An 18,616-nucleotide genomic window follows, 5' to 3' on the forward strand; every position below is an offset into this window, starting at 1 on the left:
TGCCGATCGTGGATGTGGGCGGGCGGTGAGCATGAGGCGGGGAGGAGGTGCGGCGTGTGTAGCGTGGATGCGGGCGGGTCTGGCAGCGGCGAGCGTGAGGTGGGGCGCGCAACGTGTGTGGAGCTGTGGACAGGGGCACCTTATCAAAAGCCGATTAATCGATTATTGAAAAAGTTGACAACTTTTTCAATAATCGATTATAATCGATTATGTCGATTAGTTGTTGCAGCCCTAGCCGAGTTATTCCGTTTTCGTCAAATTACGCATTTTTAAAACACTATACTCTCACGGGGGGACTCCCGTGGAAGCCCTAGAGGGCACTATGTACCATGTATGGTGGACATGTCCACGTATCCGAAACTTTTGTGGAGGGGTTTTTAATTTAATCTTCCGTGTTGTGGGCATAAGGGTCCCCAGAGACCCTAGGCTGGCCTTGCTTAATGATACTATCCCTGAAACTCCTAAACACTCTAGAAGATTGATAAATTTCATATTCCTGGCAGCTAAAGCTACGATCGCTAAAACATGGAAGACATCCAGGGTACCTCTGAGCCAGGTTAGGACTAAGCTGTCTTGGATTATGACTCATGAAAAAATGGCGAGTATACTCCAAGACAAAATGGAACAGTTTGAGCTTACCTGGGCACCTTGGGCGGCATATGTAAATCCTATAGGGGTATGAGAGGAAGGGAGCGAAGGCAAGCCCTAGCCCACCCCGACCAGAAAATTTTATTATGTTCAAAATTAAAACCTACTGCAACACTTGTTATATAACCACATTGTTTTTTTTGTTTTTTTTGTTTTTTACTATGTCTTTAGGTTTTGTAAGGCAGTCTCAGGTCGACAGACTGATGTATGATACACTATAATAGGGATAACCTAGTAATCTGGTCTCGATTGTTTTTATACAATCTCCTGGTAAGATAAAGGGATAGTCGACAACTTCCTGGGTTTTTGACCATCGGTCGAGTGACTGCTAAACCCCAAGATAACGAGATGGGACGTAGGTATATATCTTCAGGGGGTAAAATAGGAATAGTTCCGTTAAGGCCGAAGTTTGGAGCGGGAAGCTGGGCAGGGGGCCAGCTTTAGCCGAAATAAAATACAGTAGGCTTGTATCAACAATCGAGACCAGATACTAATCTATGCATACTGAATAGAGATGGAATAATAAGGCATCCTGCTCAGATGAAGACTGTCTTTTTGTTTTATGTTGTTTTGTTACATTGTATTATGATGTAGATGGTTATTGTATATGCCTCAATGAAAATAATAAAAACTTTTGAATATAAAAAAGAACCCCTTTCTATGCCACAATATGCTTAAAGTAGTGTTAAACTTTCAAACTATAATCAATCTAGGTCAAACAAATATCACTTTAAACAGACTAAGCAGCTCCATACATGCAGTAAAATGTTCACTCTATTTTTTCATGATGAAAAACACTTGCACTTATGTTGCTATACATATTACTGAGTTAGTATAAGTCAGTTTTCCGTTGTTCATAAATACAAATTAGGGACATTTTCTTCACTGCAGTGCAGCTAATTGATATTTTAGCCAAATATATTACTTTAGCTTCCCTTCATTCTTAATTGGATGCATGCTAATAGTAATTTTTTCCAAGAATATGGTGACATTGACTTCAAGCAAATTAATAATATGATATAGTGAAATGACGTGTTCTCTTTTACAAAATTATTCATTTTTGGTAGAGGTAATATATTTTTAATCTGCATTCAAATCACATTTAAAATAATGAGCTAAATGTATATGGTGTCAAAGATTCAAAAGCTGACATTTTTGGTTCTCTATAATCAGTCACAGTGTATTTCCCGAATGTTTTGTAGTTCAAGCATTATATTATTTGAAAATTGTCTTTTCAGCTGCTCTCCAAAAATGGTTTGAAGAAATAAAATCTTTTTATTATTCCACTGTAAAGTCATTGTATACCTTACCAGCATTAGAATGTCTTGATGGTTTATACTGTATGTCACTAATGTCAAAGGTGGCCTGGTGATGAAATAAGGTAATGCTGGAAATACAGAAATAGTACCAATGGCCGGGAACAAAGTTGAAGAAAATGATGTTGGAAAACACATAAGATCCATCCTGAGAACTGCAGTTTTCATGATAACAAAACTGTGTAACCACGGCAAAGCTATAACAAAGATGTACTTAGGAGAAGTCGTACTTGTAGAAGGAGTAAAACGTACTCTTCCCAATACTTACAGCAGGCGTGGAAAACTGCAGCTGTCACACCCCAGCCCCCTATGCCGAGAGCTGAGCAATTGGGTGACTGCTAATCGCTCAGCTCATGGTCCCCTCTCCCTGAATGAACGAATTTGGGGTGGAGGAACTTGACTGGCCTGCACAGAGTCCTGACCTCAACCCAATAGAACACCATTGGGATGAATTGGAGCGGAGACTGTGAGCAAGGCCTTTTCGTCCAACATCAGTACTGACCTCACAAATGCGCTTCTGGAAGAATGGTCAAACATCCCATAGACTCACTCCTAAACCTTGTGGACAGCCTTTCCAGAAGAGTTGAAGCTGTTATAGCGGCAAAGGGTGGGCCAACTTAATATTGAACGCTAAAGACCGAGACTGGGATGCCATTAAAGTGGCAGTCTTTCAGCACCCCTTTGTTTATTTGGCTTCCTTACAAGTTGTTTAAATAAAATGCTGGAACACTCCGACTATATGGCTGCATGCCTTTGCCTGATAAACGTACGCTGCATCTTAGTACAATGGTGGATGCTGAGATTTGAAATGCGGAATACTGTCTTTATAACATTGTATCTATAATGAAATGTTGAATAGCGTATTATAACATTGTATTTATAATTTTCTTAGAATTTTTAAACAGACTAGAGCAATGAATCAAAACATTGCAATGCCACAAATCAAACATTATACTATGTGTTATTTGTCCTTTAATTAGAAAGTGCATGGAAGTGTGTCTTGGTGGGTCTAGCCTTGTGTTATTAGATATTCCTGCAAAGTTTTGTGATAATGTTTTCTGATTTAATTAGAACTTGTTGATGCGTGACTATCTAATTCCAAACATGCCCCTGGCAACGGGCAAAAAAAAAAAAAAAGTGGCTTTAATTAAATTTTTGTGTACTGTAGTGCATGTCAATGAAATATTAGCTCCTGGAAATCATTTGCAAAATACATTTATACAAGTTAAACTTTGGGAGGATATAAAAATATCAATTATGTTATCTAAGCATCAAATAAAGTAATGTTAAATGTATTTATTTAGTTGTCTTGATATCTGCCTCATTTAATCCCCTGTAAATCAACACTCAGAGAGGGAGGAGCAGCATTAGTCTTCATGTACACAGGCGTCTGAGCCCGCACAGCATCAAAGCCGTATTTTCCCCAGTCTGGGAGACCTTCCATAGAAGTCAGTGGCTGTACATGTGTATACGCCAGTAATTGCATACATTATCATATGTGTACAGAAGTAAATCCCTAGCCTCACACAACTTATAGATGTTCCATTGCACACCTGGCCGTCAAATTGCCTGATGAACAGACCCTGCGTGGTCTCGAAACATTACGTTTTCCTGTGATACCATGATTATCTAAAATCAATAAAGACGTACTCATAATGAAGATGATGGTGTGGTGGTGACTTACTTTCATCGCTGTATTACTTATGTACACATATGTGGTTGTACACAAGTACCAGCAAACATCCCTGTACAGCCATTGACCTGTATAGGAGGCTGTACACAGCACCAGAGGCTCCCTGGAGGGGAAAAATGCACTGGAATTTACACTGTATGGGCTCAGTCGCCATGTGCAATAAGCCTTAGAAGCCAATGAAACTCCGCTGCAGTGCACATGTACTGACAGTGAACATGAGGAATGAAGCAGAAAGCCCAGTTAGCAGAATGAGCACTAATCATTGTCCAATCAGGAGGCTGGGGTGTGTTTTGGACCAATTGTGCTGCTGCTGCAGTGAAGGTCAGGAGCCAAGCTGTTTTGCCTGGCAGAGGTGCCTGGACCAAAGTGGTTCCACATTCCAACATTATAAAAATCCCTTTGTCAGGTAACAGTTCACATATATTGCTTCCCAGCAGAATACTTTTACTGTTATTTTTTTTTACCCTGAGCTACAGTTTAGATCTGGGGTAATTATGCCACTTTCATTATAACTTAGTAGCTCCAGCCTCCCTGTTCTGATACTAGCAGGTGGCTCAAGACTCAGAAAACGGCAGGTCATTTTTTTTACCATCAGCCACAACATAGATCCCTGGTAGCAATGCTGCTGTCACTATAACTTAGTACAGCATTTCTTAACCTTTTTTAGTTATAGTACTCTTTAATAGTCTGCAAAACTTCGAGGCACCCCAGTCTAAAATATCATCGTTTTAAGGGGGATTTCCCCCTTCACATTGAAGTGCCCCCCCCTTCACATAAGCCCTCAGGGGCAGGGCCCTCCTTACCCTCTTGTCTTATATTGTATTGTAACTGTAATGTCTTCCTTGTATTGTAAAGCGCTGCGCAAACTGTTGGCGCTATATAAATACTATGTAGTAATAATAATCAGGGTCAGTCTCTGTGCCAGTAGCCTTGCTTCACATCAGAAGCCGCTCTTTCATATCCGAGTCCCCCCCTTTCACAGCAGAGTTCCCCTATTACATCAGGAGCCCCCTTTCACCAGTCTTCATTCCCTCCTTCACATTACAGTCCCACTACCACTACATTTTGAGGCACACTAGTGTACCACGGCACCCTGCTTCAGAAAGGCTGCCTCAGGAAGGTGGCCCAAAAGGTCAGAAAACTGCAGGTTTCATCTGAGGATTCTCAGAAAACAATTTTGCTTAATGACAGATTCTCTTAAAGAGTTTTACAGCCTTCGCTTTGGAAAACAAAATCTTAGCGTGCACTTCCACCCAAAACATATTCTGTATAAGTCAGTCAAGTACAAGCACATTCACCGGCCTGAAATGTTACAAACAGCGGCATTTCATACTGACCATTTGTACAATTCTCATGTTGGTGACTGTTGGCGGATCATTTTGGAACAGGTAAATGTTTAAGCAAATTATCTTACAAAGTTTGTTAGGTGAATGATTCACTGGCAGATTAATATAGAATGTATTGAGTGAATATTGGGCAAATCTGTCTCTTTGTAAACAAACCCGTTTGCAGACCATAAACTGTATTGCAAAAATATGTTTCCTCCTTCCAATAAAGAACCGGTGGGGATGGCCAAAGATTTCCAACACAGTGTATCATTTTTTTTACCCAGCAAGATTAATATCCAGTCATTGAGCCAGATAAACTGTCTGGTTGCCGAGTATCTGGCACATGAAAAACTGCTTTTCTAGATGCCCAAAATAATAGTTCAAATTGAAGGGTGCACCAACTGCAAAACAACTGACCAAAATTCTCACAATTCCCACCCAATAAATAAAGGTTTAGAAAGGGAGTCTGTCAATATTTGCACTAATGCACCGAGAGTAGAATACACATTCTACTATGTGCCAAATAAATAATATGCGCTGCGATATAAAAGTGTATTTGGCATGTGATGTGCCAAATAAAGACGTCACGTGTGACAATTCGCATTCCTCGAAAACCGCCACTGTTAGATTATCTGGCCCATTATCTCATGCATCCTAAATGTTGTCATATCGTTTCATGAGCATGTCATAACCATTATATTTATTCTACACCAACCTCCGTCTACATGTGGGTGCATTACCCCAGTTTAGTGGATTCTCTCCTACAGATAACATCCTATCAGTTTATGAAAAATGTCAACAAAAAAAATGACTGAAGTTGTTTGTAGTCTGATCAGGTTATTATTGTTATGAACTAACAAACAACAAAATAATCTTGACAGGAGTTTGCTACATTAACACTAACTGTATGGCACTTAGTATGCATTTAGTATGCTAAAGTACTGAGTATCATAAACAATGTTCCTTTTTTCATCAAATAAAATAAAAATGCTTTATTCATATAATATTGTTCCACCTTTTTTTTGTATTTCAGTGCTGCTAATCCCCTCCAGCTTATTTAAGCCACTACCTGTCTACCTGCATTTGTTCTGGCGTCGGCTGAACATTATTAGTCAGGACTGACTTAATGTGACAGTGGATCAAGTCTACACAATGGGGTGAATTTTTATCAAAACTGGAGCAGACAGAATCTGAGGCAGTTGCCCATAGCAACCAATCAGCTTCTCTCTTCAGTTGGAATTTGTAGTTAAAGCGCAGCCGGAGGGCCGGAGTTGCCCACCCCTGCTCAGCACTATGAGGGAAATTAATCAAAACTGGAGCAGACAGATGTGGAGCAGCTGTGCATGGCAACCAACAAGCTTCTCTCTTTCATTTTGACAGTTTTATTGAACAAACTAAAGATAGAAGCTGATTGGTTACTATTGGTTACTACCGCTCCAGTTTTCAGAAATCCGCCCCTATGTGTGTTGCATTGCTATTCACTAGGAATGGGTACCCCAAGGCACACAATGCACTTGCATTACAGCACACCATAATGCACATACTGCAAATGCAGTTTCTTCTGACTCCATGCACAAAAACGCGTAGAGACTTTTAATAAAAGCTGCATATTCAAAAAGAGAGAAAGTACAAGCTTAGATAAGATTTCAGTGACTGGGTTGAGGTCTACTTTTGTACACACATGCACAATATTGCTGATACTAGGTAGGGAGATATAACTACAGGGCTTTTGCTCTTTCATGTAGAAGTAATGCAGAGAATAGTCCGTGTCCTGCGATGAGCACAGGTGACAGAAAGAATAAAGTTTGATGCTGTGTGAATAATGAGTCTAGCGCTATTTGGGTGCTGATCTGTAAATTCATTTTCAAGATCCTTGTTCTGAGAGCATACTAGCAAATCGCATCCCCTAGGCAACAGAGCTTATCTCAGAACCGTAACAACAATTGTATTAACTCGTTCATCAGCCCTGATTGGCACAATCGGCAATAACAAGCCTACTTTGCACATACGCTGCCGATCCACTGCAAATAACCTTTTTATGAGTTATCTGGCCATCTCCCCATTATTGTCATGATCATTATTTGAGCATAGCCAAAGGGCAAGCCATTCTCTGTGGCACACGGTACATTAGAGGAAAAACGATTAGCTCTGCATTGTACCCCTCCGTTTATTTTCTATATTAAGTTCAATAAGCAATGGAGAACTTCCGAATAGAAAGTGGCTTTAGACGAACAGATAATCTTGGACACCCAGGAAGAAACAAATACATTATTTAAATGTCACTTAACCCCATCATGTTGGGTATCACGCCAGCAATGCAATGCTACTGCATTGCTACATGAAACCTTCAAACTGGAGAAAAAAAAAAAGAAACCCTAATCATCCCATAGTCCCCTGAAAGCAGCCTTTCTGCAGTGCACTTCATGTGATGGAAAAGTGGCTCTGAAGGCAGATCACTGAGCAGAGCCGCAAATATAAACACAGCAAGTTGATGATTACTTCCATGAACACAGCCATAGCTTAAAGTGATAGTGTAGAGCAGCATTTCTCAACCTTTTTTAGTATACAAGATCTTGAGGCTCCTCACTCTACAATGTTATAGATTTTAAGGGGGACCTCATACAAAAACATACAAAAAAGGGAATTTCCTCCTACATCAAATTGTTCCCTTCAAATCAAGATCCCCGCCCCCTTTACAACAAGAGTCACCCTTTGCATCAGTAGCCCCCCTTTCATATCAGAGCAACCCCTTTCACATCAGAGTTCCCCCTTTCACATCAGGAGCCCCCTTTCACATCCGCAGTCCCCCTTTCACATCAGCAGCCCCTTTCATATCATAGCCAGCCTTTCACATCCGGAGCCCCTCTTTCATATCATAGGCCCCCTTTCACATCAGGGACCCCTCTTTCATATCATAGCCATCATTTTATATAATTGTCCCCCTTTTACAATAGGAGCCCCTCTTTCATATCATAGTCTCCACTTTCACATCAGGAGCCCCTCTTTCATATCAGGGGGCAGGAGCCCCCCTTTCACATCAGGAGCCCCTCTTTCATATCATAGTCCCCCCCTTTCACATCAGGAGCCCCTTATTCATACCATAGTCCCCCCTTTCACATCAGGAGCCCCTCTTTTATATCATAGTCCCCCTTTCACATCAGGAGCCCATCTTTCATATCATAGTCCCCCCTCTTTCATATCATAGTCTCCCCTTTCACATCAGGAACCCCTCTTTCATATCATAGTCTCCCCTTTCACATCAGGAGCCCCTCATTCATATCAGAGTCATTCCCCCTTTCACATCACAGCCCCACTACCACTAAATTCTGAGGCACCCCTGGGGAAGACTGAGAACACACCAGGGTACCAAGGTTAAGAAAGGCTGCTGTAGATCAGTATGGTTGGGGACATTATCAATAAATAGCAGCATCTCATTCCGAATCCTAACAACCATTCAGCTATCTTTAAAAGTATCCCAGCCTAGGCACCGTTCGGTCGGGGCACTGGAAGCCCCATTGCACTAGGCACCGTTCGGTCGGGGCACTGGAAGCCCCATTGCACGATCAGGTCTACAGTAAACTGACAGCTATAGGGAACTTTGACAGCTCGGAGCAACTCGGCAAGCACAGCGATGTAGATGGTACCTTGGGGTTGCTGATAAGCTGCTGTTCGTCCTGATGGAGCAGAGCCCTGGAGTAGGATTCGGAGTTGTTGACATATATCTGTATACAGGGGTACAGAGAGGTGCCCTTACAGTCACTCCCGCAGGTGAACGTGCACTCGAACGTCTCCCCGATCTGTTGCACGGACAGCACGGTGCAGTTGGCCGTCTTGCCCTGGAGAGCCTGCAGAGCCGGATTGAGCCAGCAGAAGCCGAGGATGAAGAGAGACACGACCCCGGAGACGATGAGGAACAAGCCCAGACGGATGCTTTTATCCTCGGCTTCCGAGTACTCATAAGACACCCTGAGTTTCCCCATGGCGCCGCGGATGTGCCAAGTCCTCTGCGGCAGGTCCACTTCACAGCATGGTTCCCGGCACGGGGCTGACACACCACCGAGGAATAAAGTCAGCCATGTACTTTCACAGAGTAAATCAGACTGCTTCAGTCTAGTGTGCCTGTACTGCGCCCCCCTCCCCTATTCAGATAAAGGGAGTTCACCAGCTCTGTCCCCACCAATGGTGGTAGCTGGCTGAGAGCCTGACATCCACATGGCACACGTGAGGAGAGATAGCACCAACACACACTCCTGCCCCGGGCACAACCATGCTCATCGTAGCGGCAGCTCTGCACTGCTCTCCTTCCTTTATAATGCGGCCCTGCCGCTCAGCGAGGGATTGGAGCGGGTCACGTGGTGCGCTTCTACAGCCCCGCTCGGTTGTCAATGGCAAAAGAAGGGATCAGAAATCAGCCCAGTTGTGGAACTTTTCAGTGGCTTACAAAAGGAATCATTGGAGGCTAAAGAAGGTTAAAGTAGTATTAAAGTCTTTTTTTTTTTGGCATATATCTACTGGTAAATTGGAACTGTTAACAGGGGCGTATTTACCACGAGGCAAAGTAGGCGTTTGCCTAGGGCATGCTGAATCCCTCTTATATTTGTGAGCAAAAAGTGTCGTTATTCAAAAAAATTTGAAATTTATACAACCAAAGTGAGACCCTATAATCAAACACAATAAAAACAATGAAAATATTAGGTGTCAATACTAATAATAATTGAACCAACAAAAATCAATGAATCAGCAAATTTAGAGTGTATGTCCTGCAGCCACAAGGTGATTGCAGTGTTGCGACCCCCGTCTGATAACACAGATCTCCAAAAATACAGCCAGTGAACTATAGTGAATATCCAAAAGCAAAGTTCAAACTCATATGGTGATGAGTGCAATGTGTATCAAAAAATTTTGAAGGGTGAATAATCGTCTTCCAATTCCTTATATAGCGTGATTGTGTGTAAGTGATCTTTCAAGTGCCACACATTCACCCCCTATGCCAGCGGTTCTCAACCTGTGGGTCGCGGCCCCTTGCGGGGTCAAATGACGATTTGCCAGGGGTCGCCCGTGAGTCTTCCGATATTAGATAGAGGCAGCCCGGGAGAGAGACACTTTCTCCCAGAAAGGTTTACTCTGCTCTATCGAGCAGAGTAAACCTTTCCCTGCTATTGTTTTTGTTTTCTGACATCGGTGGCCGCTGGCCGCCGTAAGTCAGAAGAAAAAAAAACCCACCATAGGAATGCATAGCTAGATTCTTATTGGCTATTTCACTTTGCAATAGCAAACTAGCTATTGCACACGCCTTCTGCTGCTGCCAAGGGGGACCTGAGGTTCTCCATCAGGTCCTCTTCTAGTGATTGACAGCAGCAGAGGGCGGGTGCAATAGCTAATTTGATTTTGGCTATTGCAAAGTGAAATAGCCAATAGGAATCTAGCTATGCATTCCTATGGTGGATTTTTTTTTTTTATTCTGACGGCGTACGCCAGTGGTTCTCAAGCTGTGGGTGTCTGTGTGATTTCTGCTGTGCAAGGTGAGAGTCCTCCTCAGCCCTCTCCTAGCGCAGCATTGTCAGTTCTCCCGCCACACCGCCAGATGTAGCTGCAGCAGCTGCATCATCCCTACATTTTACAGTTGGGGGTCACCACAACTTGGCAAATGCTACCAAGGGGTCCCGGCCCTAGAAAGGTTGAGAACCACTGCCCTAGGCAGTGCACACTCACCGCATATAAATCCTTTTACAGCTTTACAGGCAGCCTGAAGCCAGTGTTCGGGTCAGATTGCTCCTGGCATTTTCTCCAGATAACCACCGAATGTTGTTTCCCATATATTTAAAAGAATCAAGATTAGCTCCTCATGGTGCAGTAAGTTTTAAACGTTTATTGGTAAAAAAACATACATAAAAACTCACATTTAAAAGCAGAATAGCCGGTATCTCATGAGCCTCAGTGCTCACTTCCTCATTCAACGTGATGCTGTGACGTCAGATAGCCGCGCAGTAGCTACATGCCCAAACATTAAAAAAAAAAGTTGGCAAAAACCAACTAACTTACCTGTGTCAGTGCCGCTCGCTCCACTGCAAAAGTCCCGAGCTCTGTGAAGGAGGAAGTGTGGGCAGGCCAGAGCATCGGAGGGAAGAGGAGGAGTGTGGCACAAAAGCTGAATGGACACAGGCGGGAGCGTTTACGTCGGACAGACACCATGGGACCCAAGGAGTCTGCGGAGGATCAAAAACCGCTGTTCTGTCATATTTGCCTACCCGTTACATTTGCCAACCTAAATAACACGCACAGCCACTCCTCCAACAAAATCGCTAATGCGCATGTGCACGCATGCGTTCTATGTAATATCTGACATCTGTTATTTAATCTCTGACGTCAGTTATAGAAGAAGGTGGGACCAGAGTCCAGACACAGAACTAAGTGTATCCGCCACCACCGAGCATACTTGTCCCCAATATGTGTCCCCATGTTCATGTCAGTGCAAACCATTCCCATCCATGTCACTGACCCCCACACAGCGCCAGCTACACACCATCAGTAGAAATATAGACACTGGCACTCCAATAGCAAATTGTCTTTTTATTGACGTATATACAGCATAACATGATACACTTAATGCAACGTTTCGGGGGCTCACAGGACCCCCTTCATCAGGCAGAACAAGTGATTCCCCCATCTCTCCTAACTGAAACTCCGTAACTCAGTATGGAGCTCTGCCTGGGAGAGAATGTGCAGAAACCTGAGGCTGTGATCAAGTGATCACAATTGCAATGCTTTCCAGGCTTGAATGCAAATAAAGAAATGCATTTTTTAAATATATTATTAATTATGCATTTCTTTATTTTTTTCAAAAGGTGAACTTATCCTTTAAGCACATTGGGCAGAATTTATCAAAGCAATTGCGGCTGTTTTAGCCTTTCAGATAATTTTCTTCATGCGCAAATCTGTTTAGCCACTCCTTTTAACATGTGCGTCTGTTTTGACCAGAGCTTGCACTATTTTCCCGATTGTGCCTGTTTTGTGCGTGTTTTGGGAACGTTCATAACCGTTTACATCTGTGCTTGTCCTGCTGATGTCTGAAACTGGAGCATCACCTAATAAAACAATTGCTACTTAAGAAGTCCCCATGACCACTTCTTCAAGCAGCGACAGTTAAGCTTTTTGCCTGGAGTTACAAGTCTTCTTTCCTGGAGTCTATTTATCCTCATTTATGAATATTACACTAGCATCATAAATCTGGAGCAAAGTGCATCAAATATATTCCGTGCAAGTTCAAACACTCACAATTACTATGATAAATTCCCCCCATTGTGTTTTGTAACTCTGAGCTGAGCAACATTGGTGCAAAAGGAAGGTAAGTATATGTGTCTGTGAAAGTCTACATTAATGCCTCATTCACACACAACGCAAGAGCAAAATTGTATATTGCGTCTATACAAGTGTATGTGCGTATATGCGTGCACTATCTGCATTCCCAGAATGCATCATTCCTAATAGAAATTTTAATGAACTGTACGCGCGTATATATGTGTATGTGCGTAAAATACGCAGAAATACGCTGCCCGGTCGCATCTCGGTTCCATTCTATTGTTACGCTACGCAAATATACGACTCCATACGTGGCTATGTGTATGGAGCCATTTATTTGCATATGTTGTATATGGTACAATACGCGCATATATGAGCGGCAGTGTGAATGAGGCCTAAAGAAGAAGCCTCACCAGAAGATGAAAGTGCTTGGTAAAACCCCCTCCAGGGGACCCAGTACACATTGCACTTGCTCCCATTCAAATCTGTACAGGAGTTTTCCAATAAAAGCACATTTTTATTCCTGTCAGAGATGGCTGTAGCCCTTTTCCTCCAAACCAGACACTCCCACCTCAATGCAGCTTGGTAACGCTGTGCCTCATAAAATCTCCTGCCCAGCCATTGCACCTGTCACACAGGCAGGCAGAACAGACGAGCTTCTTCAGTGATGCGGAGTCTGTTAATGGTGCAGGCTCAGCATCACTTCTATGCCTATTAACACTGAGCCTGCACTTTTAGCATGCTCCTCATCACTTAGCTGATTGCCTATGTGCGTGAAGGGGTACACCTAGGCAGTGCTACCACTTTCCGAAAGGGGCATCTTTGCCATGCCGATGGGAGGGGTCTAAAATGGGCACCTGAGGTGGCATCCTCCCCCAGCATTGCCCTGCTGGTGCCACACAGCCTCTGCAGAGAAAAGTCCTGCCATGTCCACCTGTGCACACACACTGCTTGGCCTATTAATCCCTTTACCTGGTCTATACTCATGGCAGCCCTCAGCCATCCAGAGCAGTACAGATCCATCCATAGGAATAAATGAGCTGAGCAGCTCGTATGCACTTTAAAAGCTGGGCACAGCCAGACTCCTATTTGCAAAGGCTGTGGGGCATTGGGCAGGGCCACATAGTGAAGAACTCAGGTGTGGGGCTAAATTTATTTTAGTAGGTGGCTGCAACTCAAGGGAATGGGGGGAACATTTAAAGGACAACTTCACTAAGTGAAGTAACTTTTATGATTGAAATCCCATTTTTTAAAGTCTATTAATCATTTTATATCTGTAAAAATAAGTCAAGGAAACTGGACTTGCTGTATTTTTCTTGAAGACGTTTCACTGGACATCCGACCAGCTTTCTCAATTTATAATGACTTGTACAAAAATTATCTGGGAATAAATATGGTGAATGTCGCTCCAATCCACATAATCTCTTAGTCACAACCATGTGTTGATTGCATTTGCATAACTGGAGTCTATGAGGTGTTATTAACCCTTCCCACTTATTTTTTACAGATATACCATGACCTGGATGAATGAGAACCTTCACAGACATATTAATCATTTTGTCTTTTTGTGTGTACCACCAATCAATTAGATCACAGCAAGCTGCACTAATTGACCCTTGCTATTGTTGTCATTCCTTATTCAATTTCTTATCTATCCTTCATCTCTTTCCTCACACTATAGGTGTTTGCCATGTTTTTTGGTTCTGTTTTTAATTAGCAGTAGGGTTGCACAGATACCAAGTACAGTGCTCGTTACAAGTACGAGTACATGTACCGATACTTTTGAGCTCCAAGACTACACTAGAGAAAAATTCAAACATTAGGAGGCGGCTGTCATGTGTAAGGAGCACACGGAGCTCCTGGGATTTGTACATCTCTGTTTTAATGTACGATTTTGTTTATATAAATATAAATAAAGGGATGCACAGATACCAGTTTTGCGAGTACGAGAACTGGTACTTGCCGAGTACTTACAAGTACGAGTACTGATACATTTTTGTTTATTGACATGTGACAGTTTTTCTAAAACAATATCGACGAATGATTTCAGGACAGTGGTGGAGCACCAGAGCCAGATCCCAGCTGCAACCACTGCAACCCTGGTAGTTCTCATGAAAATGCCAAGTATCGGCATTGGTACTCGAAAAGTATCTGTGCATCCCTAATTAGCAGCATTAAACAATAAAATGAAAAAATACAGAGTTGTTACTTTCCCTGTTTCAACTAAATGAACCTTTTCTTGGCCTTGGTGTGTTCAGACTGCAGCCAAATCATTTATAGAAAAATAAAATGTGTTTTATTGCTTTACTCATCTTAAACCCCAGTCCCATATCTCCAGATCTTAAATAATAGAACATGACATTTTACAAGCTATACAAATATTTTCAGTTTCAGATAACAAGAAGGTATCTTACCTACTGAAAGAGATCTCATCAATGCAATAATAATAATAGCGTTTCCTAATGAAACATAAAAGGCAATATTTGCAGCAGACCTCCAGTATGGGCATTTATGATTAAAAAAGGGAACCATGTAATAACCCAGCCACAAGGGTTACCTCATAATACTCATGTGTTTGTTTGGAATTCACTAGGAGGGAAGAAGATTCTAAAGAGAAATGGTCTATTCCCGTGACAGCTCTCCACCAGAGGCATGCCTTAAACATAGCTGTTCTGGGAAACGGCGCATTTAGTTCTTCTTTCATTACAGAGGTAAAAGGCTGTGACCTGACAACTGTCAGAGAACTGATCATCAGTTGAATCTAGTCAGACACATAAATTTGCTCATGTGTGCAAACGGTGGGAGATGAGCTGGCTCGAATGCCGAGCAATTGAATACCGCGGCTTAAACCGGCATAGGAGGAGGGGCCTGATGACGTCCGTGATGATGCTGCGGAAGCTTGCGCCAAAATTCTAGAACGACGGACGGGTAAGTCTGTTACAATTTCATCACATAATGACAGTATATATGTGTGGTTCCTAAACAACTCAAGCAACTAAAGGCCTGGTAAAGCCGGCCATACACCTATAGACTATCTGCAGCTTTTCTATGGTCAGATGGAAAAAGTGCAACAGATTCCTCCATCTGCGCTACACTGCGTGGATAAAGTAATCTCCCACTGGGTCAAGCTTCAGTATTTTGCTAGTCGGCCCCGCTGGCTGTCAAAACACCTGAACAATCTGATTGGATGCAGGCATTGTTCAGGTGTTTTGACAGCCAGCGGGGCCGACTAGCAAGATACTGAAGCTTGGCCCAGTGGGAGATTCCTCCATCCACACAGGGTAGTGTAGATAGAGGAATCTGTTGCACTTTTCCATCTGACCATAGAAAATCTGCAGATAATTGTAAGGTGTATGTCCAGCTTTACTTACTTAAACTATGGCTTTTATTGCTTCTCCAACACATTTTTGTTGTATTTTGTGTTACTATGTTATTTTGTTGTACTATGTTTTTATATATTCAAGCAGAGTTGTTTATTTTCCTTGCCTTGATATATGCTATGGCTGAATCCCATGCGGCTACACCAGCAGCGTTGGACATTAAGCATATTCATTGGTAAACAAAAAAAGGGCTAGAAAAAAAGCAATGTGTGTTCAGTAAATAAAAAAATTGTAACCCTTCCCCACACTATCCAAAAATAAAAGATATTGCCAAAGAAAGAATTTAAAGTGGATGGTGGGAGTGGTCCACTGGCGACCAATACAAGGGTATACTTTTCCACTGACCATATAGGTAAGGGGGTATTTCTCCACTAACCACCAATGTTAGGGAATACTCCTCCTTTGACCACTTATGTAAGGGGGCACTTTTTCATTGTAAGGGGATACTTCTCCAATGACTACTAATGTAAGGGGGCACTTCTCCACTGGCCACCTATGCAAGTGGTACCTCTCACTGACCACTAATGTAGGGGGACACTTTTCCACTGACCACCACTGTAAGTGGTACTTTTCACTGGCAATTAATGTAAGTGGGCACTTCTCCACTGACCACCAATGTAAGAGGTACTTTTCACTGGCAATTAATGTCAGTGGGCACTTCTCCACTGACCACCAATGTAAGTGGTACTTCTCACTGACAATTAATGTAAGTGGGCATTTCTCCACTGAAAACCAAAGTAAGTGGTAATTCTCACTGACAATTAATGTAAGTGGGCACTTCTCCACTGAGCACCAATGTAAGTGATACTTCTCACTGACTGTTAATGTAAGTGGGCACTTCTCCACTGACCACCACTGTAAGTGGTATTTCTCACTGACAATTAATGTAGGGGGGCATTATTTTTTCTATTTTTATAGGAGAAAGATATACAGTGCTCAGCATAAATGGGTACATCCCAACAGATTTGTCAGAAAACCTTTACTTTCCTTACAGAATAAAAATTTTCTATGGGACACTATACTACAAAATACTCCCACAAATGTGGGCCATTGATTGCAACCACGATTTGTTAATTTGCATACACAAAAAAGTATTTTTCCTAACAAATTTATTCAAGACCATGTTGGCGAAAATAAATACACCCCAATGAAAGTCATAGGAGCAAAGCTACATTTTAGACAACAAAATCCTAATTAACAAAAATTCAGCTATAGGTGAATATAATTATAAACTAAACAGGTGTCCAGCAGACAGTTGATTATAAAAGGGTGTTACTTAACAACGAAAACCCCTTCCCATTTCATGTGTCAGCAATGGCACCACATGGAAAAGAAATGTTACAAGGCCTGAGAACGAAAAATTATTTCTTTACACAAGAAAGGTGAAGGCTACAAGAAGATCAGCAAAGATTTACTTATCAGTCAGAATACTGTAGCAACCCAGGATATTAGCACTTCCCACCTGCATGGGAGCTCTAGCCCCCTCTGACCATGTCCTTACTGCAAATGATCACATCATACTTGTAGAAATGTTGTTATGTGTTGAAATATGCTGTAATGTTTTATTGACACAATTGCTGCATTTTTGTAAGTTACTCAACCTCATGTCCATGAGCATTACTTCGCATTGTGTTATGTACAACCTGGATAAAAATAAAAATCATACAAATAAAGAATTTATTTAAAAAAAAAAGAATACTGTAGCAAAAGTGTTAGAAAAATGTAACAAAGATGGAACTGCAACCATCTCACAGAGCCTTCCAGGCCGTCCACGGAAGTTAATACCTTGACAGATGCATCTTCCAATGAGAAGGGTTGAAGAAAATCGCCATGCAAGTTCACTGCAGTTAGCTAAAGAAGTAGAAAGCCAAACTGGGGTGATTGTTTCCCATGACACAATACGGCGTACAGTGCAGTGGAATGGCATGCATGTGTGTCTTCCACGAATGAAGCTTCTCCTAAAGGTCATGCACAAAAAAGGCCGCCTACAATTTGCCAGGACCCATGCTAAAAAAGAAGACTACTGGGACTCTGTACTGTGGAGTGATGAGACCAAGATGAATGTTTGTCGGAACAGATGGCTTCAAACTGTATGGCGTCGCAAAGAGGAGTACAATGAAAAATGCATGGTGCCTACAGTGAAACATGGTGGTGACAGTGTCCTTCGGTGGGGCTGCATGAGTGCTTCTGGTGTCAGAGCTGCATTTAATTGCTGGTATCATGAATTCACATATGTACTGCTCTATATTGAAAGAGAAGATGCTACCATCACTCTGTACCCTTGGTTGTCGTACACCTTTCCAACATGACAATGATCCAAAACACACATCTGAAGAAGAACAGGGTGAAAGTGATTCAGTAGCCAAGTATGTCTCCTGATCTCAACCCAATTGAACACCTATGGGGAATTCTGAAGAGACAAGTTGAGCATCACTCTCCATCCTGCATCCAGGCTCTAAAAGAGGTTGTTCTTCAAGAATGAAAAAAGATAGATGTTGCAATATGTCGCCAACTTCTGCTGTCCTTATAAATCATGGAGGTCACACAAAATACTAGATGTAGTAGTTTTTGTTGTCCGGTGTATTCATTTTCGCTTCACCTAATTTGAGTAAAACTGAAGATTCTGTAATCCAAGTTATATTATTAACCTTACTTTTATGTAATGAGCTAAACAAATGTTCTAGAAAATTCGGTTTTGTCCAAATTTTGGGAATTGTTCTTGTGTTCACTGAGAGACTGATTAAAATCTTACTGTTCAAAGGGGTGTACTCATCTATGCTGAACACTGTATATATATATATCTATATATACTGTATATACACTGAGTGGCCAGATTATTATGACCACCCCATCAGTACTTCGTTGGGCCACGAGATGACTCCACGAGATGACTTTGTTGGGCCGCCTCGTGACTCCACGAGATTTTGAAATGTGATGCGAGGAATCTGACAC

At 42.2% G+C, this 18,616-nt stretch overlaps 1 protein-coding gene across 2 annotated transcripts in view; it reads right to left on the reverse strand.

The window, feature by feature from the left end:
• Positions 1–10,282, reverse strand: part of KCNMB4 (potassium calcium-activated channel subfamily M regulatory beta subunit 4) — a 52,162-nt gene extending 41,880 nt beyond the window's left edge. The window contains exons 1-2 of one of the 2 annotated variants that reach the window (XM_018576359.1): positions 10,277–10,282; positions 8,630–8,989 (exon numbers count right to left, since the gene is read on the reverse strand). In XM_018576359.1, coding sequence (XP_018431861.1) covers positions 8,630–8,965 — 336 coding nt within the window. In that variant the 5' untranslated portion in view covers positions 8,966–8,989; positions 10,277–10,282. Of the gene's footprint in view, positions 1–8,629; positions 9,070–10,276 lie in introns of those variants that run through there. The other variant, XM_018576358.1, reaches the window with a different exon arrangement.
• Between the last annotated feature and the right edge of the window lie 8,334 nt (positions 10,283–18,616).

This window comes from Nanorana parkeri, unplaced genomic scaffold, assembly GCF_000935625.1.
Source record: "Nanorana parkeri isolate BGI_ZX_2015 unplaced genomic scaffold, ASM93562v1 scaffold65, whole genome shotgun sequence".
Lineage (NCBI taxonomy): Eukaryota > Metazoa > Chordata > Amphibia > Anura > Dicroglossidae > Nanorana > Nanorana parkeri.